This window comes from Pelobates fuscus, chromosome 4 (assembly GCF_036172605.1).
Source record: "Pelobates fuscus isolate aPelFus1 chromosome 4, aPelFus1.pri, whole genome shotgun sequence".
NCBI classification, from domain to species: domain Eukaryota; kingdom Metazoa; phylum Chordata; class Amphibia; order Anura; family Pelobatidae; genus Pelobates; species Pelobates fuscus.
In genome coordinates, this window is record NC_086320.1 from 99,431,143 (window position 1) to 99,458,553 (window position 27,411).

The following is a 27,411-nucleotide window of genomic DNA, read 5'->3' on the forward strand; positions in this document are numbered from 1 at the left end:
ACTGTATGTGTCTGTGTCTGTATGTCTCTGTATGATTATTTCTGTGTTTGTATGACAGTGTACCTGTGTGACTGAAAAATGATGTCTGTGGCTTGGGAGGAAATACACACAGTTGAAGATGCATTTTTTTTTTTTAAAGGAGGGTGAGGGGTGCCAAAATGCATCTTCGCCTGTGTAACTAAAAATCCTAGCACCGGCCCTCACTGACACTACATAATGCATCTTGGTCCCCGACAGTACATAGCGTAACTTACCTCCTGATATTTTAGAACACAAGTGTCAATGTTACTTGTTTCAGGTGTTTGGAATATCTGCCTGTTAGACAGTAACATGCACAGCTCCAACCTGTGGGAAATAGTTAAAAATCAGAGGAAAATTATTATTATGCTTACTATTATTGCAACACGTTTAAACTTTACAACCTACATCATTGTTCAAGTTTTTCAGATGTTTACTTTATGATCTAAAAACATTGAAACTCTTGCAAATGATAATAAAGGCATTTATTTCAAATTATCTTTTGAAATAAAAGATCAACCTCAGAACAAGAGACAGAATGACTTATTGCTCACTATTCCTAACCTACATCTTACCCACTAAACATTCTCATTCACAAACATGTATTTATATTAAACAATGGATCACAAGCAACTCATTTATCATTCATAATCACGGCAAATTAAAGTTGCTGCCTAATTAGTATACATATTTAGTAGTACAGATGTTATGGCAGGGAGAGCTTATTTTCATACATAATGTATCCAATGAATTCAGTGGCTGAACATGTATGTTAACATTTCTGTCCGGATGTAAAACCACCCTATTTAAAGCATTACATAGGGCGCATATTAAAAATATACAAAAATGAAAAGTGCTCCATCAGTTGTAGCTTTGCCATTCAGTGATGTCCCAATCGGGTGGTTATTAAAAATATTATTCCAAAACAAAAAAAACTACTAATTCAGCTATTTACCCGGCTCATGTATGTTAGTAAATAATGTGGAAGATTTCTCCCCCTTAAACCCATTAACCGTATGGATTATGGAACATGTATATCAGATATTATTTTTCTATGAAGGCTGCACAATATGCAATCCGCTTTATTCATAAAATTGCGAATTAAGCTGTGTTTGCAAAGTAATAGAAAGTGACAGCAAATAACTTCTTAGATTTAATTATCTTTAACTTTTTGGATTGCTTGGAGTTCAATTGGGGTTTTAACCCCATATCTCCTTGGTCAGGCAGGTGTGGAGCTAGCAGAGCTCCCTGCATTTTCTCTTCATTCAGTGCTGGCACAGGGTATATATAAATGCAAGACTCAGTGAGGTGTACGGGCAGAGAGGTTCGATAGTGGACGCTCTGCATACACCTGACCAAAAAGACCAAGAAATGCAGCCCAATCCAGGTGGAAAAGTGGCAGAGGAAGAGGATGGGGCATTAACAAAGGGAGTAGAGGAGACTCAAGAAGGAGTGCTAGTGTAGAACAGATACAAGGGGTTAGTGAGGCACAGAGACACAAGAGGGAAGTAGGTATAGAGAAAGTAATGTAGTATAGAGAAACAAGAGGGAAGTGGGGGGAAAGACATTAGGGGGTGAGGGAAACACTATAATAGACAAAAAGGGGTAAAGGGAGATTGTAGGGAGTTGGAAAACTAGATGATGCGATATGAGGTAAGCGATATTAGGGGGTGGGTAAGAGGCAAATGTGATGGAGAGAGAGGGAGGTACAGCTGTGGATGGAACAAGGAGGGAAAGTCAAAAGAAAATAAAAAAAATGCATTTAGACTCTTACAAATATTTACAACACACACAGCCATTGCACATTAATATCCACAAAAGCGGCACAGGTGCATACCCTTGTATATCATGCAAATACTCCTGAATCTGCAAACTCCCAGATGCTCAATATATATATACCCCTACATTCACACACGTGCTACGGAAATATACCTCTTCATCCCCAAACACATACATACTCCACCTTGTGAAGTTTGGGATTGACCTATGGGATGGTCCAGTGGTTGGGCTTGGTCATAAATCGTTTTGGGCTCAAGTCCCAGGTATTTTATTTGGAACTAGCAATTTGCTTGCTCTACAGTCTATTGTGCTAACTCTATTATTAAACTTGCAGCAGTCACATATAACTCCTCACATTTTAAAAAGTAACGTAAAAATTTAAGGATCCCTGTTGGATATGTATTAATGGGGTACATCATTTGGTTTCAAAATACAAGTGGAAATCTTTAAAACCCATCACCAGGTCACAAATAAGCCTTTCAACTTGAAAAAAATGTTCTTTATCTACTAAATTCCATATTGTGAGAACTATACAATAGAAATGTAAATCTATCAACAATCATTCTGGATTTCACTAAAACTGCAACTATGTGCTTGGTTCATTAGCACTGTGAGCCTACCTACATAATTAAAGTAAATTAAAAGTACCACACTTAGTTAACTTCCCACCACAGATACATTGAAGTTCACATTGGATAATCTAGTTATAGAGCAAAATTGATTGACAAGAATGTCTGCTAACGACTGTCTCTTATAGGATGGGGCGTATACTATTGAAGATCAGGGAGTTATAATGTTCTGTCATATACACTACCGGTAGTATGTTTTAATGTTTCAATCAAAGTATACTTAATAAGTGACGTTTGAAAACAGTATAAGAAACAGCAGCTTGTTCCAAGAGTTGTGTCAGTCCCTAATGAAGTGCAAGGCCTCATTCTGCTTCCACTGAGGACTACACACATTATTACAGTATACTTTCTGGCTACTGATAAAAGCAAAGAGCAAGCAAAAAATAAATAAAGAAAAAAGGAAACAGAATTTATCACAAAAATGTAAGAACATTAGGTTCTGACACTGAAATGAAAATCTGTTTAACTTGGGCTAAAGTGAAACACTGCCCTTGTTTTTGGAGGATTGACAGTGTCGCCCTTGTGACTTTGCCATGCCATTAGAATTCCACGTATCACATAATCTTCTCTAATGGGACTGTGTCTGACACATTACAAGAATGGAGTCTGAGTCCAAGCTAGTTATTAGGATTCAGTTCCTCTTGTTAACAATTACTCTGTTTTAGTTTAACAAGGATGAAAGCTCTGTAGTCATGTTTGATGTCCTGACAACAAGCTGACTGTTATTGCACTCCTTGAAAAATGCACCTAATGACATAATTGCTATTCCTGTGACCATCTATCATACTTGGTGGTAATTAGCCAATAACTATGCTTCATGTGCTAGTACATTCAAATGTTTCCAATATATATAACAGAAAATGTGATTTGTGTGTAGTTATGTTTTTTTCTATTTGCAGAGAGATACACCCTTAAGACACATTAGATAGAAAAGAGAAAAAATAAATAATATGGCATCTTATTAATGGCAGGGTGGAAATAAATCACAGGAGGAAGAATACTTAAAAATACCCATCGAAATACCATATAACATATTATTAGACTATATTAGAACATTAGATAGTGTGCAATGTTAGATAGTATGTAATAATAAAAACACATATGAATAGTATCCTATAACTATGTTGACATTGCAAGGCTTAGTCTTGTTGAGATTAATGGTAGTTGTAGATGGCAGCAGAAATTTCCAATTTTTTTCCAGTTTCACGTAATGCACTCCCCCTTTTACTCCGTATAGCAATGGGAACTTGGTTATGGGTATTGCTGTCCACATAGTTATACAGGTATTGCTCTATCCATGCCATTCAAGCATGTCAGACATCACACTCTTCTTTAAGTGGCTCTGTGCTTTTACTTCCAGCATAGAGATATATTTAAAAAAAATAAAAAATAAAAAAATATATATATATATATACCTATATGCAAAATAGGTATCCTTGATAAGGTAAAGAAAGGCCAAATTGTCTAACAAACTCTCTTTCTGTGGGTTTGAAAATAGCTCAGTCAAAATTTCAATTCTATTGTTTAAACTCTTTCTAAGTTTTTTTCTCCCAAAAGATGGAAGTTATTGTCTGAATGTTGGATTTTCAAATGCTGACCTCAAATTGAACCAATCTGCATCTTGATATTGCAGCAAGCGATACTCAAAATATTATTTTATATTTTTATATATATATATATATATATATATATATATATATATATATAAATAACCATATAAAAAATGTTTTACAAAAGGATGCTACAACTAAAACAAAATAAAGCAACAGGACACCCTCCCCCCTTTTTTTTTAAGTGCCCTGGTTTTATTATTAATTTAATACAGCTAGACTGGTCATTGTTTCCTTTGCCCTCAATGAAAGCATTAATGTTAAGATAAGTTTGGCAACATTCTATCAGATTCCATCAGTAGATATAATGATTATGTCATGGAGACAGATTAAGGGCTTGGGTAAAGGGACTGGAATGCTTTGGGAACAAAGAATTAACTTTCCATGGGTCATAATCATATGGAAGTTTTAATATCTAACTCTTATAGAATGTTGCACATCTTAAACATATTTGACAAGTTGTTCTTTGTCTGCAAACATAACCCACATATGTAATTGCTAAACCATTATATAGTTAAATCAACAAATGTAACAAGACATATTGTAGATATATAATACGGTAATTATCTACAAGATAAATGAATGGATGGACGAATCAACGGATGGATGAATCGATGGATGGACAGTTATATTTTAAAATAAAGTTCTCATGAAGAGGTAAGTGTGGCTAGAATTGCGGGAATGAGAATTGTGAAGGTGGAGGTACGATTGCCAAATCAGCAGCTAATTTAGATATGCCTTTAAAAAAAAATGTTTAAATTACACAAATAATCAAGTGGATTTTAATTGCATGTGATTATTATCTGCACTGGCCTTGCATTTATTGCATTTACCATTCTCACACATGCACATAAACAGTCTGGATATAAATTATCCTATATTAACTAAATGTTTCAGATATTATGGACCACCTAGTCTGGAAAACAATCATTAGTCTGAGCCATTCATGTGTTTTATTAAAGTAAAGTACATTTTAAAAGTATTTATTCTATCCCTGTTCATGACTATTCACATCCGAGAAAACTATTGTAAGCAAAGTATATTTTTTAATTGGGGTCCTATTTCACTCAGCTAACCACAGCCTTGTGGATGTTGTGCTTCTAAAAATAATCCATTTGCAGTTTTTAACATACTTCATTTACCAAAGTATCTTAAAGGATGTATAAAAACAAAAAATGCCTTCATGAGCATTTTTTTTTAATAAATACCATCAGCAAGTAAAAAAAATGCTCTGTTTTATTGTTTAAAAGTTCTATTGTGTTTCTTTGTATGATTTTATTTAATATATTTGACCCTTTCTGCTTTGAGCAATGTCATTGTAGGTAATTTTCAGAAGTTAAAAAGTCCTCACTAAGTACCGTACAAGATCTTATGAGACAGATAATGATTTATTTGCATTATCTTAAATTGTGCAAGGTGACCCATCAGTTACCTAGAAGCTTGCAATAAAATATGTTTATTTATTTTAATGCATCAATTGTTTAGATATCACAAAAAGTAAAAAAAAAAAAAAAAAACTGTGGTCTAGCTTTAACTCACTTTCTAAAGAAATGGCTGAAAGATGATAACATTGATAATTCATTGTGCTAAACCCCTTATCCCGCAAACCGTGTTTGCAAGTTTAGTCCACATTTGTTTGTTATTTAAAGTCAGATAAATCCCCTCCCCCCCACCACCACCACTACCACATACTAATTTTAAAGAGAATGTGAGAATGTTGTTACTCCTGTGTCTGTCTCCCTCCAAGTCAATGGTGCTACTATCAGCTCCACCACGCAAGCTCGCTGCCTAGGTGTTCTCTTTGACTCCGACCTCTCCTTCAAGCCTCATGTTCACTCTATCGCCATCTCAAAAACATTGCGCGCATCCGCCCCTACTTAACGCCAGATGCGACTAAGGTGTTGGTCCATTCCACTGTACTTTCTCGCCTTGACTACTGTAATCCGCTTCTCAGTGGTCTTACGTGCTCCCAACTTGCGCCGTTACAGTCCATAATGAATGCGGCGGCGAGGCTCATCTTCCTGTCCGCTTGCACTTCCCATGCCTCACCCTTCTGTCAGTCCCTACATTGGCTTCCTATAAAATATAGAGCTCAATTTAAAATTCTGGTTCTTGCTTTCAAATGTCTACATAATGCTGCTCCCACCTATCTATCCTCCCTTATACACAAGTATGTCCCGTCTAGGCCCTTACGATCTGCTGAAGACTTACGTCTATCTTCTGTCCGTACTCCCACCTCTGATGCTCGCCTTCAAGACTTCTCGAGGGCTGCACCGTTCCTGTGGAACTCGCTTCCCTCCTCCGTTAGATGCTCACCCAGTCTCCGCTCCTTCAAAAAATCATTAAAAACCCACTTCTTCACAAAAGCGTATCAATTAAACTCTTAATAGCTCCCAACTGATTCCTCTTCTGCAACTGTCACTAGTCTAATACTATCCTTACCTTTTGTGTGATTTCACCCCACTCCCTCTAGCATGTAAGCTCATTGAGCAGGGCCCTCAACCCCTCTGTTCCTGTGTGTCCAACTTGTCTGGTTACAACTACATGTCTGTTCGTCCACCCATTGTAAAGCGCTGCGGAATTTGACGGCGCTCTATAAATAATATAATAATAATATAATAATAATAATAATAATGGTCCGGCTTTGCCCTCACTTCTGGAACCAATCTCATCTGATGTCTTACATAAAAGATGGCCACAGTGATGCAATGGTTGTTAGATAGAATATGTTTATGAATATTGAAATAATTAGACATTATATAGGTAGATTTAAAAAGCAATTAATTAAAATTGTGAGGCGGTGCCAAGGCCAATTTTAATACCATAATGGCTGCCTCTTACTTCCCCTCCCCAGATTTAAGCTTTTGTAAACTGGTGAAGGTCAGACACAAGGTAGAAAAAATGACAAAGAGGACAGTGATCCCGTATACTGCACAGTTAACATTGCAGGATCTGGCCACTAAACAGTGAGCCATTGTGACTTCACAACCAACTTGTCAAATTATATCTACAAAAAAGTTACAAAAAGTTTTTGCTTCTGCTATTTTGGCCTTAAAGGAGATTTTTTTTACCTCACTGTTTAGTATAGTACATGTCTCCAAAAAAAACATGCATGTATTGGGTGGTTTTTTTTGCATGTTTTTTTGGGGGGGTGTATGAAAAAACAGCTTGCAAGGCCAGACTGCTGCCTTTGCAAGTCCACCCATCCACATTAGGTTTACATTGGTAAGCGGGTGTTCACACTGGCACAGACCAAACGTCTGAAAGCCTCTGTGCTGCAGCCACTAGCGCACCTTTCCACTGCTTTCAATGAGCTGTAGTACAAGCTGAAGTGCTTTATGTCTTTGGAGTGTTCCTTTCATTTTACAAGTTGGTACTCAAGTCCAGGGCCAGTGCAAGGATTTTGGGGTACACAGGCAAAGATGATTTTGGCACACTCCACTCCCCCCCAAAAAAAAAAACATATTCACCTGTGTGCCTCTTAACCCGCCTTTTGTTTCTTATCCCTTTTTTAAATGTCTTACCCCCTTTAGTGTATCTTATCCCTGATTTTTCCACATTGTGTGCCTTACACCTCCCTTGTGTATCTCTTACAACCCTCCTTTGCGTGTCTTACTCCCCCAGCCCCTTTGTGTGTCTCTTTCTCTCTCAGCTTTGTGTCCTTTACTCTTTCCAGCTCCTTTCTGTGTTTCTCTTTCACCCTATTTTTTGTCTATCTCCCCCCAGTCCCCCTGTGTCTCTTTTTCCTCTTCTCCAGCCCTCCTGTGTCTTTTTCACCCCCTTTGTATTTCCCCCCCAAGGGCCCTTCTGTGTGTCACTTTCGTTCCCAGCCCCTCCGTGCATCTTTCCCACCCCCAGGCCCATCTGTGTGTGTTTCTCCCCACTCAGGACCCCTGTGTGCCACTCTCCCCTACATGTCCCTTAGTGTTCCTCTCCCCTCCATGTCCATTAGTGGTCCACTCCCCTCCCTGTCCCTTAATGGTCCTCTCCCCTTCATGTCCATTAGTGATTCTCTTCCTTGTCCCTTAGTGTTACTCTCCCCTCCATGTCCCTTAGTGTTCCTCTCCCCTCCCTCCACTGTCCCTTAGTGTTACTCTCTCCTTCCTCCCCTGTCTCTTAGTGTTCTTCTCTCCTCCCCCTTAGTGTTCTTTTTCCCTTCCCTTCCCTGTGCCTTAGTGTTCCTCTCCCCCCCTTACCTGTCTCTTAGTGCCCTCCATTCATGTTCCTCCAACCCCTCATTAATGTTCCTCTCCCCTCCCTTCCCTCTCTTTTAGTAGTACAACCATACCCCAGTGTTTCTTTTCCCTTCCCTGTACCTTAATGCCCCCCGTAATGTTCCTCTCCCTCCCTCTGTTTTAGTGGTCACCCCCCCCATTTGTGTTCCTCCTCCCACCATTCCCATAGTGCCCTGCTCCCCTCCTCCCCCTCTTGGTGGTCCTCTCCCTCCCCGATGTGCTTCCTGCCTTTCTTGTAGCGTGGCCCAGCGGAGCAGACCATGGTAAATGAGCTTCTGTTTCCTGTACCCGGATGGACTGACAGAAAGTGCTCTTTCAGTGAGCACTTCCTGTCAGTACGGCCGGGTACAGGAAACAGAAGCTCCTGTACCGGGGTCCGCTCCACTCGGCCACGCTACACTGAGTGACTGGCAGGAGGTAGAGCTGTGCGCCCATCTCCTACTGGTCACTCTAATCTAGCGCCCCCCAGGGTCGGTGCGCCTTAAGGCAGCCACTTGTGCCAATTTATGGACACGCCGGCCCAACTCAAGTCCCCATCATGTGCCACTAGGTAAAAAAGATCCTTACTTAGGAATATTCTAATTTTCTTTTTATGCAAAGATTCCTATTTAAAGATTTGTGGATCATTCAGAGGTAGGGACATTTCATTAAATCAGGTGAGCTTGCACTTAAATGGCTATTGGAGTGATACAAAAATTTTAAATGTGGATTTTGGGATAGAGCGCAGGTAACTCTTTTTGGTTTCTGTTCTATGTATTTAGCCTGATGAATACTGTAGCCATTGTTGCTGCCCATGAGAAGTGGGAGTTTAAGTGCAGGGATACATTTTTGTATACTTGTATTTAAATCTTATTTATTGTTTAGAAATGGGGAAACATAATTCTTTTCAGTCTGGTGTGAAAGTCTCTTTTTCTTTTCTTATGCATTGCTTAACACAACTATCGAATCAAATTATAGTGCAACATTGCTTTGTATTTAGATTTTACACATTTCTGATCACTGAAAACTTATGTCGATTAAAATCTATGCACCCCTCCATGTCTAATTATCTGTTGTAATTTTCAATACCTACTCGATAAAGTACAAAGCGCAGAATATTTCTTAATTATATTTTCTTACATATTATTGGGAAATTATCTACGTTTAGGATCTCATTTTATGACAAGGTAAAGATAGCATGAAAAGATTTTTGATGGGTATACAAACATTCTCTCACAACTGTAAATTCACTTTAAAAAAGTGTCAAACCATCCCTCTATAGTAGCCATGATAGAAATGAAAGTACCGACAATAAGTGCCCACATTTCATTGGGTTCATAGCTCATAAAAATAAGTTGCACAATACTAAAGAATTTATAAGATATCCTGTTCATTTTTTTTATTTATTTTTTTAAGAACGTCTGATGTCCCAGATTCATTTTGGATCAGAGAGAGAGCATAATGTAAGGTTCCTCTGAATGCTGTTATGTGATGGAATATATATTATAATTTTGAAGCATGAGCCAAATGATGTGAGACCAACAAAGACTTTAACATTATCCACATTGCACAAGCTCAGATCACAGACTTGGGGTTTTATGGACTATTAGAAGACACGGTGAGTAATACTGTTTCATGGTGGACCTTTCTTAAATTAAAATATAGAATTTAAAATGACCTTGGCTAACATCACATATACCATATTTACTGAGAACCTTGTTTTCATTTAGCTCTAAATTGAGATTATGTTTGCAAACATATCATCTGGTTTAAATCTAGTTTTTTGGTTGCTTTTTTTTAATCATGAAACAAGTCAAATAAAGAACCAGGGGACTTGTATAGTTATGATGCATACATAAGCACAATATTGGGGGAGATAATTTTGTTTATTCTGCAAATTCTGATTATGCGTATTACATGACAGCGCACACCCACCAGAGCAGTTTTTCCACTTTCTTGTACAAGGACAAGGGACATAATCAGTGTTTTAATGATTATAACAAATACCGGTAAGTATTTTTTCGTACTACTTGCTGGTATCTATAAAAAATGCATGAAAACCTTAACTAGTGGATTTTTCAATCCAATATGGACAGGTAGTTACTGCTAAACTTAGTGGTTCCATAGAAAAATAACCACAAACAAGGAAAAGATATAGTCAGCAAATTGAAATACTGGACATGGGAAAGACTGTCGCAAGTGATGCCTTTTAATGTTTTCATGTATAAAAAGAAAGACAACACAATTAGAATATGTCACTTGTATATATTAGAGGGTTATTCACTAAAGTGAGAATTCAAAGTGAGTTTCAGAGTTATGGGCAAAATAGATGAACTAGAAAAATTCTCGAATTTAGCTATGCTTCCAGTTTGACTACTTTGGACTTACATTTGAAATTCCAATAAATTGCAAACCTGCTAACTCAAGATGGTTTGCTGCAATTTATCAGTTCTGAAACTTCTGATTGCTGTGTCCAGAGCAGGGTACCTGATACCTACCTAGGGAGCATTGGGCAAATGCAATGTTTGCCTTTTTATAATCCATGCCATGCATTTTTACCAGACACACATAAGCTGATGATAATGAAAGTGAGGTTCCATAATTTATTAATTTACTTATTTCATTTCTGGAAGGTTATGTTTTTGCCTGAAGTTGTAATAATTCTTGAAACAACTTTGTGATTTCAGTTTCAAGATAAGCTGCATGGGTATAGCTGGATCAGCTGATGTGTGTAGATGCTGACAAGCCCCGGTGTTACCGTGTTCTGAAGACCATTTTAAATTATTTTCTTTTTTCATAAAATGGGCCCTGCCAATGCAAAATTCACTGGCAGCTCTCTAAAGTAAATAAAACCCAAGGTTATTTAAAAAAAAAAAAACAAAGACAACTAGTAACAAGCAAAGATAGCTAATACTATTTATCATGAACATGGGCTGAAATATATATTACAGAAGAAAAAAATAAAAATAGTGTCAACAATAAACAAAAAAAAAATATAGCTTCCTTATATAAAAAAAATCATTGCATTCCAGGGAACGGCCCGGTTAATATCATCCTCACCATAGTGATGTATCAGGAATGTTGTTTTTCTACCGTGACCATAGGAAACATCAAGCTAATAAACTGCTATAAAATACAGTGTATACAATGCTCCGGATAGCAAGTGTTTTCAGATTCCAATATGTTACTGTAGAATACAGCTTAAAGATTTCAACTTTTGTCATATTTTTTAAACTGTAAGCCTTTCAATTTACTTAGCGTCCTGTGACATCCCACTTTACTGTAGAGAAAGCATGCCTTACTTAAACAATGTGGTTTGGATTTACTGTTCCCATAGATCATCAGCAAAGTGTTTGGTTCTGCAATGGTGTCATTCGCGTTACTAATAACAGCTGCTCTCCCATCAGGCCGGGTTGTGCAAAACAAGTAGTACATGTTTTTGTTTTCTTAAATATAATGTATCATGGCTTTGGCTTTGCCATTCAAGTTATTTTTTCCTGCCGTCAGCAAAAACGATGTAAATAAAATAATGGAAAATGTCAATCCGTTTCTGCTGTAAGTAAATAAATATGTGGATGTGACATCTGCCATTAGAAAATAAAGTAATATAGAAAGTTGAAATGGTATATAGGGATACCTCTATAGGCCACTGGAAATGAAACACATATGAAAAAAAGAGAAAACACACAGAATTCTGGAATACAATGAATGCACATCTTTGCATTTGTTTCAATTTATATTTTATCATATAAAAAAAAAAGTTACTTGCGCCCTATCCCAAATCCCGATGCACATTTATCAATATTTAGAACAATGATTAATTTTTATGAGGAAACATTTTGGTTATGTCATCAGTGTATTGTGTTAAGTGTACAGAAGGCAAGGTCTTCTGTAACGTCAATGGACCCATGGGTGCTTAAAGGGACTCTATAGTCACCATATAAAAGCAAGAAAGACAGGTCCCCCAGCCTTCCTTCTTGCTTTTATATGAACTTTCATTAATTAAAAAAAAAAAATCGGTGTTTTTATATTAAAAACTTACCTCCGTTCCAGCGCCGAGCTCCCCGCTAGGCCGCGCCCCCTTTTTCGTCAAAATGACGAAATCGCGGGGCCCAATGGGACTGCTTCGCGCTGGACCAATCGCGTTCTTCATAGAGCGGCATTGAATGCCGCCCTATGAAGAACCTGAGCGCTTTACCGCGCATGTGCGCGGAATGCGCGTTCGCGAGCTGAGCTGTCTGACTGACAGCTCAGTTCGCTTTCTAAAATTATCAATAAGGGGGGGGACCTACTGTCCCCCCCCGGCCCCCACCCCTGTGCGGCGGGTGGGGGCCCTAAAATGATCAATGAGGGGGGGGACCTACTGCCCCCCCCGGCCCCCACCCCTGAGCGGCGGGTGGGGGCCCTAAAATTATCAATAAGGGGGGGGACCTACTGTCCCCCCCCGGCCCCCACCCCTGTGCGGCGGGTGGGGGCCCTAAAATTATCAATGAGGGGGGGGGACCTACTGCCCCCCCCGGCCCCCACCCCTGAGCGGCGGGTGGGGGCCCTAAAATTATCAATAAGGGGGGGACCTACTGTCCCCCCCCGGCCCCCACCCCTGTGCGGCGGGTGGGGGCCCTAAAATTATCAATGAGGGGGGGGACCTACTGTCCCCCCCCCGGCCCCCACCCCTGAGCGGCGGGTGGGGGCCCTACAATTATCAATAAGGGGGGGACCTATTGTCCCCCCCCGGCCCCCACCCCTGAGCGGTGGGTGGGGGCCCTAAAATGATCAATAAGGGGGGACCTACTGTCCCCCCCGGCCCCCACCCCTGAGCGGTGGGTGGGGGCCCTAAATACAAAGGGGGGGGACCCTAGTTAACCCTCCCCCCCCCAAAAAAAAAATATCTCCCTACCTACCCCCCTCACCCTAAAAATAATGAGGGGGGACCATTAACTAACTACCTGTAAAAAAGAAAAAATGAGATAAAATCAACTTACCATTCGATGTTTTCTTTCTTCTAAAATCTTCTTTCTTCAGCCCCAAAAAAGGCCAAATAAAAATCCATAATAACCGACGCAATTAAAAAAAAAAAAAAAAAAACCGAGCGCAAAAAAAAATAATCCATCTTCACCCATGGAGGGCTCCGCGCAGACTGAGCTCCGCAGGGTGGGGAAGGCTTATAAAGCCTTGCCCCGCCCTGCAATTAGGCTAAGAACACTCTGATTGGTGGGTTTGAGCCAATCAGAGTGCTCTTTGTCATTTTACAAGCGTGGGAAAGTTTTTTGGAATTTTCCCACGCTTGTAAAATGACACAGAGCACTGTGATTGGATGGATTTCAAGCCATCCAATCACAGTGCTCTGTGTCATTTTACAAGCGTGGGAAAGTTCTTTGGAATTTTCCCACGCTTGTAAAATGACACAGAGCACTGTGATTGGATGGATTTCAAGCCATCCAATCACAGTGCTCTGTGTCATTTTACAAGCGTGGGAAAATTCCAAAGAACTTTCCCACGCTTGTAAAATGACACAGAGCACTGTGATTGGATGGCTTGAAATCCATCCAATCACAGTGCTCTGTGTCATTTTACAAGCGTGGGAAAATTCCAAAGAACTTTCCCACGCTTGTAAAATGACACAGAGCACTGTGATTGGATGGCTTGAAATCCATCCAATCACAGTGCTCTGTGTCATTTTACAAGCGTGGGAAAATTCCAAAGAACTTTCCCACGCTTGTAAAATGACAAAGAGCACTCTGATTGGTTTAAACCCACCAATCAGAGTGTTCTTAGCCTAATTGCAGGGCGGGGCAAGGCTTTATAAGCCTTGCCCACCCTGCGGAGCTCAGTCTGCGCGGAGCCCTCCATGGGTGAAGATGGATTATTTTTTTTGCGCTCGGTTTTTTTTTTGTTTTTTTTTAATTGCGTCGGTTATTATGGATTTTTATTTGGCCTTTTTTGGGCTGAAGAAAGAAGATTTTAGAAGAAAGAAAACATCGAATGGTAAGTTTTTTTTATCTCTTTTTATTTTTTTATTTTTTTTACAGGTTTTTAGTTAATGTTCCCCCCCTCATTATTTTTAGGGTGAGGGGGGTAGGTAGGGAGATAATTTTTTTTTGGGGGGGGGAGGGTTAACTAGGGTCCCCCCCCCTTTGTATTTAGGGCCCCCACCCACCGCTCAGGGGTGGGGGCCGGGGGGGACAGTAGGTCCCCCCCTTATTGATCATTTTAGGGCCCCCACCCACCGCTCAGGGGTGGGGGCCGGGGGGGGGACAATAGGTCCCCCCCTTATTGATAATTTTAGGGCCCCCACCCGCCGCACAGGGGTGGGGGCCGGGGGGGGACAGTAGGTCCCCCCCTTATTGATAATTTTAGGGCCCCCACCCGCCGCACAGGGGTGGGGGCCGGGGGGGACAGTAGGTCCCCCCCTTATTGATAATTTTAGGGCCCCCACCCGCCGCACAGGGGTGGGGGCCGGGGGGGGACAGTAGGTCCCCCCCTTATTGATAATTTTAGGGCCCCCACCCGCCGCACAGGGGTGGGGGCCGGGGGGGACAGTAGGCCCCCCCCTTATCGATAATTTTAGGGCCCCCACCCACCGCTCAGGGGTGGGGGCCCTTATTGATAATTTTAATTTTAGGGCCCCCACCCGCCGCACAGGGGTGGGGGCCGGGGGGGGGGACAGTAGGTCCCCCTTATTGATAATTTCAGGGCCCCCACCCGCCGCACAGGGGTGGGGGCCGGGGGGGGGGACAGTAGGTCCCCCCCCTTATTGATAATTTTAGGGCCCCCACCCGCCGCACAGCGGTGGGGGCCGGGGGGGGGGAAGGAGAGTAGGTCTCCCCCCCCCCCCCCCCCCCCCCCCTTCAACCACTATTGTGGACAGTCAGCTCCCTGTGGGTTCGGGCTTCAGCTGTCAGCTGAAGCTGAAGCTGTCAGCTGAAGCCACGCCCGCAGCAGTGCTGACAGGCTATCAGCACACAAAGCGCGTTCACAGTGCTTTGTGTGCTGATAGCCCGTCTGATGCATTCACCCAGAATGCATCGGACGAGAGGCCTTTTTAGGGCCTCTGAACTCGGAAGTCCCTCTGGTGGCCGTCTGATTGACTGCAACAAGAGGTGTTCCAAGCTTCCAATGTAAACACTGCATTTTCTCAGAAAATACAGTGCTTACAAGAAAAAGGCTCCGGGTAGCTGTAGCACTCACCTGAACAACCTCATTAAGCTGAAGTTGTTCAGGTGACTATAGTGTCCCTTTAAGCTTTGTCTTTTTTTAGAAAACTTTATTTAAAAAAAAATAAGCAAATGCAAGTTTGGTGCTTGCTGTGCATGTGCATTAGGTTCCCCATGCTCCTCTATAAGGCAAATTGGATTGGACCATTGGCAGAGGATGTCATGGCTCCTCATTGACATTGCTGGAGGAGGAGGGCTAAGCAAAAAAGATAAGTAAAAAAGTTTACCCAACAGAAAATGGTATGATTTGCCATTTTCGTTTTAGGTTTTTCTTTTACCAGAACAAAGCAAAGTAAAGGGGATGAAAAATAAAAATCCAAAGCTAGATCAGAGATGTTAGTGTAAGAAAGTCAGGGAGGGATTAGATCCTGTACGTAAACCAAGGTCGTCAAGTACTAATAATTGAAGTAAAAGCATAGTGAATTAACACAGTGATTTTAGCCATTCATATATTCAATATGCTAAACTCAGACACTGTAAAAAGTGGCATTGCAGTAAATCTATGCCAATAATGCGATTTGCTAACTGGAGTAACTTTGCCCCAATGACAATTAGTTACATTTCTAAAATAAGGGAGAATGGTCCGTAGCGAACCATAGAAATCACATCATTTAGCATTTACTAAATGCCATTGTGGTTAATCTCTGTTTGTACCATGGCCATGTCTGTTTGTCTATGCTGTATATGTGACCCTGCAAGGGGTTAACATATCAAGGGAAGAGAATGATCAGACTCTTGGCCTTAACCCCTTAATGACACATGACATGTGTGACATGTCATTATTCCCTTTTATTCCAGAAGTTTGGTCCTTAAGGGGTTAAAATGGTTACTATTCCATCCAAGTGGCCAAGGGTCGCCAACCATTGAATAAATAACCCTACTTGCCCCCAAACACACTAATCGTTAACAGTGAGTGGGAGGCCAAATAATTTTAAAATATAAATTAAATCTGTAAAAAAACATCATTCTGTCATGTCGATGATATTGATTGATTGATAATATTTTTAAATCTTCTTTCTTTGGCCAATCACAATCAAATGCAACTAAATGGAAATAAAACACAAAACTGGGGACACGCTGGCGATTATTAGTCAATTACTCTCCACTTGAAAGCTCAACACGTGTAAGAAGAGCTAATAGGCCACTTGTCAGGCGTCTACTAGCTTTTAATGGGGTTCGAAGAACACCACTGTTTTTATTAATATAAGTTCTTGAAATATAGAACTGCAGGCTGGTTACTCAGAGACCCAAGCATGGATTGCTTTATCTATTTTAATCTTATTTTTATTTAAACAAGGGAAAACAGCACATTGCTGGTACATCCTTGCATAGCACAGAGAGCAGGTAAAAAGAATTGAGCTTGTCATCTATGTGACCAATCAAAGTCTTATGGTTGCAAATGTGATTAAGGAACAAATCTAAAATTTTCAAAACATAATTTTGAAAAAAAAAATGCAAATTATAGCTAGAAAAACCCTTTAGAAATATATGAGTATTTACATATGTATTACGTACGTCCATATTTTTTTCAAGCATACTCAATACTCAACCAGCCAGTGACCCTTTCAGCGTATCAGGTGCTTGCTTTTGCGAGCAGCCAAAAGAGGGTAAGCCAGACTGGGACCTGAACACGCAAGTGTTCAAATTATTTTAAAAAATGGTTTATCACTCTGAGGTAAGAAGGCACTTGTGGACTCCAGTAACCCTCCACCCTGTTTGGCATAGAAAGGATTAAAAAAAACTTTTTAAATTACCTTTTTTGCTTAAAGGACCACTATAGGCACCCAGACCACTTCAGCTCAATGAAGTGGTCTGGGTGCCAGGTCCTTCTAGTGTTAACCCTCCTGCCATGCATGCACATTCTGAGCTAACATCGGCAGGAGGAAGAGAGTTCCCCAGCAGCGAGGGAACCCGGCGCTGGAGAAAGGTAAGTGGGAGGGGGGCCATGAGGTTGGGAGGGGACCTATTAACACTACAGAGCCAGGAAAACAAGTTTGCTTTCCTGGCACTATAGTGGTCCTTTAACTCTCCTACTCCAGCATTGCCCCCCCTATGCCAATGGTCCAATCCAATGCTTCTCATAGAAGAGTATTGGTGGCCTAATGCGCAAGTGCATCAGGTACTACACACGCATTCAATCATTCACCATAGGAAAGCATTGAATCAATGCTTTTCTACTAGGACTTCCGCAGCAATAGGGTTCAATGCAGGTGTCTGCTTTGAACACAGATGATGTTAGACATCCTCATGCAAAACATAAGGACATCCAACATCGGATAGTGACGTCTTACTCCACTAAAAATCTTTTGCCTAGATTTATTTTTTGTGTGTGGTTTCTCTGAAACTGCAATGTTTTTATTCACAGGGCTAAATTGACAGGGGCAACGTAACTGGACCACTTAATTGAAATCAAGTGGTCTGGGTGCCTATAGTGTCCCTTGTCACATGCTTATTACTGGGAACAAACCCTTTGTATCATTATAACCAGTAGTGAGAATAGCTTGTATAAAAGGTTGGCACGAACAATTATCCTCATTCTAATTTAGTGATTATCAATTAACCTTGTAGTCTAGTAATAACCTGCTTAGATCAAATACATGAGATATTTTTTCACTTGGAAAGAGTAGGTAATTCACTTTATTCTCTTTATATAGCACTACACAGCACTATATGTTTTCCATGAACATTGGCTAGTATGATTTAGTTTATACATAATTCTGTATTTAATAGTCTGATTTTACAACTTCTTTCAATCTTGTTTTAATTTAAATAGGCAATTTAAACCGATTATTAAGTAGCATTCAATTAAACTGATTTAAATACAATGATAACCTAGCATAATTAGGTCTGAACATAAGTAATATACAACATGGATAATAAAACGTAACTAAATATAACAGTATGTCAATTGAAAATAATAAAATGTGGGGTAAATAAATACCTTGCCATTGCTTGATGAAACAAAGGCCACAATAAATTATTCTTAAAGGACCACTCTAGGCACCCAGACCACTTCAGCTTAATGAAGTGGTATGGGTGCCAGGTCCAGCTAGGGTTAACTAATTTTTTTATAAACATAGCAGTTTCAGAGAAACTGCTATGTTTATCAATTAGTTAAGCCTTCCCCTTTTTCCTCTAGTGGCTGTCTCACTGACAGCCGCTAGAGGCGCTTGCGTGATTCTCACTGTGAAAATCACAGTGAGAGCACGCAAGCGTCCATAGGAAAGCATTATGAATGCTTTCCTATGCGACCGGCTGAATGCGCGCGCAGCTCTTGCCGCGCGTGCGCATTCAGCCGACGGGGAGGATCGGAGGCGGAGAGCTCCCCGCCCAGCGCTGGAAAAAGGTAAGTTTTAACCCTTTTCCCCTTTCCAGAGCCGGGCGGGAGGGGGTCCCTGAGGGTGGGGGCACCCTCAGGGCACTCTAGTGCCAGGAAAACGAGTATGCTTTCCTGGCACTAGAGTGGTCCTTTAATTTCACCATTCATCATTTTTAAAGTCCAAATTTTACAAGTTATGATCAGATCTTTTAAAATCTAATGCCTATATGTAATCAACCTCTGATGTAATCTCTTGCTTAGATCATTTTTGAAGCTACATGAAGCCCTGAGGCCTGAATTGGTCATTGCATTGTACAAGATGACGACAGAGACCATCCTTGGTGCATTAAGGTGTTCAAGATATATGCATAGCTCATGAGAAATGTTAGTTATTCAGAAATAAACCCAGGGATTTACTAGAATAGCTCATAGTTAGTTAGGAAAAAAAAAATTCTAACTATGTCACATGTACATGAAGTTCTGGCAGGAGATTGGAAATATATGTTACTTCCTGCCAATAAAATCAGTGGAAGATAGTTAAAGGGAATAAAAGGGAATCATGAAATGTCACACATGTCATGTGTCCTTAGGGGGTTAAACTTCCTGAATAATGCCCAGCATTATTTTTTAGGTCCTCCCCTTCCCTTTCGCTAGAAATAGATTACAAATTAAGTTTAACTTACCTGTAATCAGGGGCCGGGGCAAAGCTCCCGACCCAGCTTTCCACACCCCCCATGACATCACAGCATCTGGTAGAGAAGCCTGTGATTGGACCATTTAATTGACTCAGATCACATGTGTGCTCTCTGAGCTGGCAAGGGGAGGGAACAGGGAGTGGGAGGAGACACAAAGGGAGGAGGGAAATATTACAAAAAACTGTGCTGATTAGGAGGCAGGGAGGCTTTAAAAAAGAAGATGTGGGAGGGAGGAGACATCTGCATGAAGGAACGGATTTTATGCACACAGTAGACATTTTACAGCCCAATACTGCCAAAGTCACATGTGCTGGGTGTGCAACTAGCCCCCCGGTACAATACCAATATCTCCGCATGTGCAGTGTTTCAAGCTCAAGCAGAAATACTGCACATACTGACTTCTACCACCATTTTTTTTTCAGTCATCGCCGATCAAAACCATGTACTTCTACAGAGAATCAAGCACATAAAGCCTGTGTCCACACACTCTTCCATAGCATAAAATATGTAAAGCTTTTTCTACTATCAGTGATAAATATACATGTACAGCAACTTGTTCCTTATGTGATTATTTTCCCAATTTGAACATTCTCTATGGAAATCCACTGTTGAATAGGAATTTAGCCTGGAATAATCACACAGCAAGCTTTTTTTGTTTCTCTGCTTAGAAAGAAGGATCAATGTGACAATTTCAACTGTGTATTGTTAATCCTTTTCTCTCTGCAAGTGTTCTAGCAAAATCTATTTCCTTATTCTTCTCATAACTGTTCAAATTGACGTGTCTAGCATTAGCTCCTGGCCATTCCCTGGAAATTGCTATGTGACCTTACTGTGTAGAGCTAAGTTTTATCAATACACTTCTTTATTATTAGGAGGGACCCTGTGACAACCTATTATATGCGTATTTGTTATGTGAAATCATATATACATGTGTATATCAATATATATATATATATATATATATATATATATAAAAGTATTTAACAGTAGTGGTACATTTAGTTTTCATAGGCTGTAAGTGGGCATTCAGTAGGGTCTGTACATAGCCAGATTTGCAGATCCCACTGGCAGCGGTTTACCAAGAAACCACTGGACCACCAGGGAATGAAGATTCGAGCCCCTTTCACTCAAAAAAGTAAGCAGGAGGGACCTCTTCTAAAACATAATATACATATATATAGAAAAAAATAATAATAAGCAGCACTATGACTCTGGGCACAATGGAGGTAATGTATCTATACATTATTTGTCTCAAGGTAGGTAGGTTCTTAGCAACCTGAGCTATCCATAATTCACCATGTGACACTCTCTTGCATTGACCTTCACATATCGTGTACTATAAAATGACCACATGTAAATACAGTCAAGGGTTTTGGACATCCTGTGTCCAGAGTGTTAAAATATAGCACATGGTGGGCGGAGCCTGGCTTCCAGGCTACATGGTCGTGCTGCAACAGAGCTCCTGAGCACAATGGCACAATTCGGGGCAAAGACCCCCAAAAAAATGCACGCACAGCACCTGGAGGGTGACAGAAACGTGGGGGACACCCGGGCAAAGTGATGGATACCAGTAATTAACCCACTACTTACCGGGAACCGGCACCAGCAACTAGAGGCCTACTTGAGACCCTGTAGGGGAGAGGCGGCCGCTCTCCTCGCGGGCAACCCTGCACATGGAACCTCCACGCTACTCACCTCCTACCCCCCCCCCCCCTCTGGACCGGCGGGGGTCATCCCGGTCTGCACAGTGTGTTCGGAGCCACCAGCTACACGGGGATGCGAAACGAAGAGAAAGCAGTGCTGGCACCCACACAGCTCCCCCAAGATGGCGGCCGTCAACACGCTGCTTGTAATGAATCAGCTACAGCTAACGACGATCCGACAAGACACCGCTCAGTGCCTGAACGCAATATTCAGCCGCTTCTGGGCACAACTCAGTGACCGCATGAGAGCAGCACAAATCACGCAGAAACCTGCACGGATGGCTGGTAAGAGAGGCAGCTGGCGGCAGGGACAGGGAAGTGTACCCTCGGGCACAGCGACAGGCGACCCACACCCCCCCAAACCACAGAGCCCACCCGGGCTGAAGGCCAAAAGGGCGAAGACCCGGACGCATTGCCCACACGCAATGAGGCTTTATCGCCGCAAGAGGCCAAAGTCCAGCAGGCCCTCCATTGCCCCCGAGAGGGGAAGAAACTCAGGCTCCAGTAGTTCCAGAGTTCGTGGCACCGAGATACAGGCCTACAAAACAGCCTGGGGCTGGAAGGATGTCTTCACACTGCCCACCGCTACTGCAGCCTTCAACACCACTCTGACCAATGCTCACTGTCCCACAAGAGACGGCATCGGCTGATAGAGACTCTCTGCATAAAGTCTCAGGACAACTCAGCGCCAGGCCCATACTCCCTCAGTTCAAGCCTGCTAAACCAAGTGTCCAGGACTGACAATCTTACCCATTGAGCACCAACCTTGTTGATCTAATTGCATGCATGTTTAATTTTCTTTGATAAGCTATCCTTACAGATCAAAATCCAGACGCGTAAGCCTTGCAATACCTATTTTCTACAGCTAAGTCTTGTGATTCCACTTTGTAAGCTACTAACACTATAGAGAGGTTTTCCAGCTTTAGTCTAACCCCATGGGTGTAGGAACCGGGGGGGATGGGTGGGACGCATCCCCCCCAGCAAATCATGCGGGGGGGACAGGTAATGGGGAAATCCCCCCCAGCTCCGCCGGCCCCCCTTTTGCTGCAGCCGCCCGAGCAATCTGCAGAGAGCCTCAGGCGGCTGCAGCTCTGCCCGGGCTGGTGTGTCCATGAGGGCGCACTTCCCGGGCGCAGCCAGAGGAGAGGGGCTGACAGGAGGGAAGCGTGGCGTGGCCGAGCCCTGTATAGTCCGCCGGTACAGGGAGAATCTGTCTCCTGTACCCGGCCGGACTAACAGGAACACAGCTCGGCCACGCTACAACACAGGTAGGGGAGGGGGGAAGAAATAAACAGGGAGGGGGGATAAAGAAACAGGGAGGGAGGGGGGATAAAGAAACAGGGAGGGAGGGAGGGGGGATAAAGAAACAGGGAGGGAGGGAGGGAGGGGGGATAAAGAAACATGGAGGGAGGGGGGGATAAAGAAACAGGGAGGGAGGGGGGATAAAGAAACAGGGAGGGAGGGGGATAAAGAAACAGGGAGGGGAGATAAATAAACAGGGAGGGGGGGATAAAGAAACAGGGAGGGAGGGGGATAAAGAAACAGGGAGGGAGGGGGGATAAAGAAACAGGGAGGGAGGGGGGATAAAGAAACAGGGAGGGAGGGGGGATAAAGAAACAGGGAGGGAGGGAGGGGGGATAAAGAAACAGGGAGGGAGGGAGGGAGGGGGGGATAAAGAAACATGGAGGGAGGGGGGGATAAAGAAACCGGGAGGGAGGGGGGATAAAGAAACAGGGAGGGAGGGGGATAAAGAAACAGGGAGGGAGGGGGGATAAAGAAACAGGGAGGGAGGGGGGATAAAGAAACAGGGAGGGAGGGGGGATAAAGAAACAGGGAGGGAGGGGGGATAAAGAAACAGGGAGGGAGGGGGGGATAAAGAAACAGGGAGGGAGGGAGGGGGGATAAAGAAACAGGGAGGGAGGGAGGGAGGGGGGGATAAAGAAACATGGAGGGAGGGGGGGATAAAGAAACCGGGAGGGAGGGGGGATAAAGAAACAGGGAGGGAGGGGGATAAAGAAACAGGGAGGGAGGGGGGATAAAGAAACAGGGAGGGAGGGAGGGGGGATAAAGAAACAGGGAGGGAGGGAGGGAGGGGGGATAAAGAAACATGGAGGGAGGGGGGGATAAAGAAACAGGGAGGGAGGGGGGATAAAGAAACAGGGAGGGAGGGGGATAAAGAAACAGGGAGGGAGGGGGGATAAATAAACAGGGAGGGGGGATAAAGAAACAGGGAGGGAGGGGGATAAAGAAACAGGGAGGGAGGGGGGATAAAGAAACAGGGAGGGAGGGGGGATAAAGAAACAGGGAGGGAGGGGGGATAAAGAAACAGGGAGGGAGGGAGGGGGGATAAAGAAACAGGGAGGGAGGGAGGGAGGGAGGGGGGGATAAAGAAACATGGAGGGAGGGGGGGATAAAGAAACCGGGAGGGAGGGGGGATAAAGAAACAGGGAGGGAGGGGGATAAAGAAACAGGGAGGGAGGGGGGATAAAGAAACAGGGAGGGGGGGGGATAAAGAAACAGGGAGGGAGGGGGGATAAAGAAATAGGGAGGGAGGGGGGATAAAGAAACAGGGAGGGAGGGGGGGATAAAGAAACAGGGAGGGAGGGAGGGGGGATAAAGAAACAGGGAGGGGGGGAGAAAGAAACAGGGAGGGAGGGGGGGAGAAAGAAACAGGGAGGGAGGGGGGAGAAAGAAACAAGGAGGGAGGGGGGGAGAAAGAAACAGGGAGGGGGGGGGGAGAAAGAAACAGGGGGGGAGAAAGAAACAGGGAGGGAGGGGGGGAAGAAACAGGGAGGGAGGGGGGGAGAAAGAAACAGGGAGGGAGGGGGGGAGAAAGAAACAGGGAGGGGGGATAAAGAAACGGGGAGGGGGGTAAAGAAACAGGGAGGGAGGGAGGGAGTAGGGATAAAGAAACAGGGAGGGGGGGAAGAAAGAAACAGGGGGGGGGAGAAAGAAATGGGGAGGGAGGGGGGGAGAAAGTGAGTGACAAGGGGGGGACGGAGGGAGAGAGGGGGAGAAAGAGTGACAAGGGAGGGGGAGAGAGAGAGTGACAAGGGAGGGAGGGAGGGGAAGAAAGAGAGTGACGAGGGAGAGAGATTGACATCCATCACACACACACACAATCACACAATCATGCCACCCTTACACACACAGAAACACACAATTCATCCTTACACACACTCAATGCACCCTGTACACACACTCAATGCACCCCTTACAGACGCGCACACTGCATCCCGTACATACACAGAATCACACCTTGCAGCCCTTACACATACAAACACAGATTCACACAATGCATTCCTTACACACATATCAGGGCATCCCCTACACACTCCACCCCCTGTGAACAAACTCATTGGTGGAACGTGAAGGTGGACCCTGGGACCCAGACCTTGAGCGGTGTAAAGGGCCCCCAAAAAATTGAGCTGATTCCCGTTCTCACAGAACATTGATTTTTGGGACCACAGTTACAAACAGCCTCCAGAGAGCCTGTTCTACACCAGACCAGTGGAGCCAGACTGCAGCTAGAGCCCATCATCATCCTCATCTGGTTGTAAGTAGGCAATCTAGCATATTATTCGTGGCACTAATCTCTAATTTACCTCACATTAAAGAAACACTATAGTCCCCAGAAGCACTGCAGCTTAATGTAGTGGTTCTGGTGTCTATAGCCTGTCCCTGCAGACCTTTTAATGTAAACACGGCGGCACTCCAGCACTGGCGTTAGTTAACATGGCAGAAAAATAATTGGAAAGGGTTAGGGGGGCTACTAATAAGGATAGGGGGAGAGGGGTAGGTAGAAAAATAATTGGAAGGGTTTAGGGGGGGCTACTAATATGGATGGGAGGAGGGGGGAGGTAGAAAAATTATTGGAAGGGGTTAGGGGAGTACTAATATGCATGGAAGTGGTTAGGGGGGTACTAATATGCATGGAAGAGGTAGGGGGTTAAAATGCGTGGAAGGGGTAGGTGGGGTTCTTTTGTGCATGGAAGGGGTATGGGTGGTTCTAATATTCATGGGAAGGGTAGGGGTGGTTCTAATCAGGAGGATCCCGGCGCTGTATACGGGTAAGTAAAACCCCTTCCTTGTAGTGACCCTTTAATGTTATTATTTAATCATTTATATAGCGACTGCAAATTCCGTAGCGCTGTACAATGGGATAAACAACTCCTAGTTTACGGAATAAGAATATACCCGGCGAGTAAAAATGCTATCCCCCCCAGATTTTTTTTGGTTCCTACGCCCATGTCTAACCCACACGCACGTATAACGTATCTCACATACTTTTCCTGATAAGATTAATTGAGACCTGCACATCTCTCTTTCATGCTTCATACTTATGATTTACTCCTGTTTATATATAAAATAAAAAGTGCAATGTTTCTTGCTGCCATACTACTATTATCGTTGGCCTACGTATTTGTTTGCACCAGCTGTTGTGGCAGTGCAAATATGCTTGTTCACGCTATGCACGAATAAAAATAAAGAATTTAAAAAAAAAATATATAGCACATATTCAGGAGTGAGGGGGCGTGGCTAAAGAGGCAGGCTTATGGTGGAGCATTCTACAAAACATTTATTTTATGGAAAAACTATAAAGATTTGAGCAAGCAAAAAAAAATACAGTGTATTAATGAAGCCAAAAGCTCATTCTAGATGTTATTAGGGTAGGAATGTCCAAGCACCTTCTTACTGTGGTGGAATCTCGGTAAAAATAAATTTAGTAGGCCGAGATTACCACGTGGCATGTGTACGTGCATATGCTGACGTATCGATCAGTTGGTTGCACGAGGCAAGATACGATCAGTAGTGTACGGAGCATGTGCAAGAATACAGGATATAGTATTCCCCCTCCTCCATTGTGCTGGACAAGCCATGCGGTCAAACAGGAAGTTAATTCTTATTTGTGTTGATTGGTTAAGAGAATGTGCGGGTGGAGCTTAATATGGGAGGAGTTATATGCCTATATAAGGAGCCTGCACTATTGTCCGGGGCTCAGAACTTGCTGTATTTTGGTGACATTAGTCCCTCTGAGTCCCGATCGGTGATCCAATAAAGAATCTCTTCCTTCCTGAAGAAACCTGTGTCCATCTCTCTGTGCTTGGCTTCCGTCAGTTTCTCCGGTATCATTTGGTGCATTGGCCGGGAAGCTCATCGTTCAACGGTAGCTGAGAGGCAGAGGCGTGAGACGGTCTATCTTTGCCCACGTTCTCTACGGCTGCACCCCTGAACTTCTGCGTGGACCTCCCTTCGTCTCGGCGCCACTGGGCCGTTGTCCAGGAGATCATCGGCCTCTACGTGATAAGTGCTGGGGTGTCCCCGTCGATGAGTGTGAACTCAGGTTCAGGAACGAGGAGGTAAGATAACTGCTGTTTTAGACGGCAGGACCAACTAGGGGTATACCGATTGTGCGGTAGGCCCAAAGGGGTTTTGAATCTGTGTATCTGCCCCCTCTGTCGGAGGGAAGGAGCGAAGGCGCACCGCTCGATCGAACGCTCTTTAGTCAGACCGTTTGATTTGGTTAGTCAGGCGGGGTTCTGGTGTAAATAGCCCTAGCCGGACACCGGTGTCTTGTCTAGACTAGCGTTCTAGGGTGTATATTACGTTCGCTAGGTCGGAGGGACCGGGAGACTAAGCGGCGCCTGTGTAAATTCGGTTCGCTAGTTCTCATCCTATCTGGGCTAAGTGGGAAGGCGTGTAAATTTGGAACCCACTAGACTTTTGATAGTGCGACTAAGAGGCGCCTGTGTAAATTCGGTTCTCTAGCTCGCTATATATGTGGTGATTGGGCAGTGTGGCTAACCAAAACGGGTGTATATAGTTTTAGGTAGTCCATTCAAGGTACTGGCCAATAGTTTAGTTGGGAATTGTAAATGTGTTAACGATTGTTTTAGTAAAGTGTATATCTTGTTAGATAGCGCGAGCTCAGCCGTCTAGCGAGAGTGTTAATAGTGTGTTGCTGTATTATAGTGCACGGTACCATAACCCTGTATATTTACTGACACTGTATATAAGTACTAATCATTGTCGTCCATTGCATGTTTAACACCATAACCACTAATAATTGTATTGTGACCTTAACTTGTGCTTTGACCTATGCTAACCGTACTGTAACCGCTATTTCTAAAAGACGATGTTACTGGGGTGTGTTATAGACGGGTAATTCGTATATAGAGAATTATAGCGTGGGTGACTGTATAGTTACGCCAAAGGGCATAATATTGATT

General features: G+C 43.1%; 1 protein-coding gene across 2 annotated transcripts in view; it reads right to left on the reverse strand.

Moving 5' to 3' along the window:
• LOC134607867 (chloride channel protein C-like) overlaps window positions 1-27,411 on the reverse strand; it is a 188,389-nt gene that overhangs the window by 26,522 nt on the left and 134,456 nt on the right. For both annotated transcript variants that reach the window (XM_063450441.1, XM_063450440.1), the window contains one exon: window positions 255-345. In XM_063450441.1, the coding sequence (XP_063306511.1) occupies window positions 255-345 (91 nt within the window). The remainder of the gene's footprint in view (window positions 1-254; window positions 346-27,411) is intronic.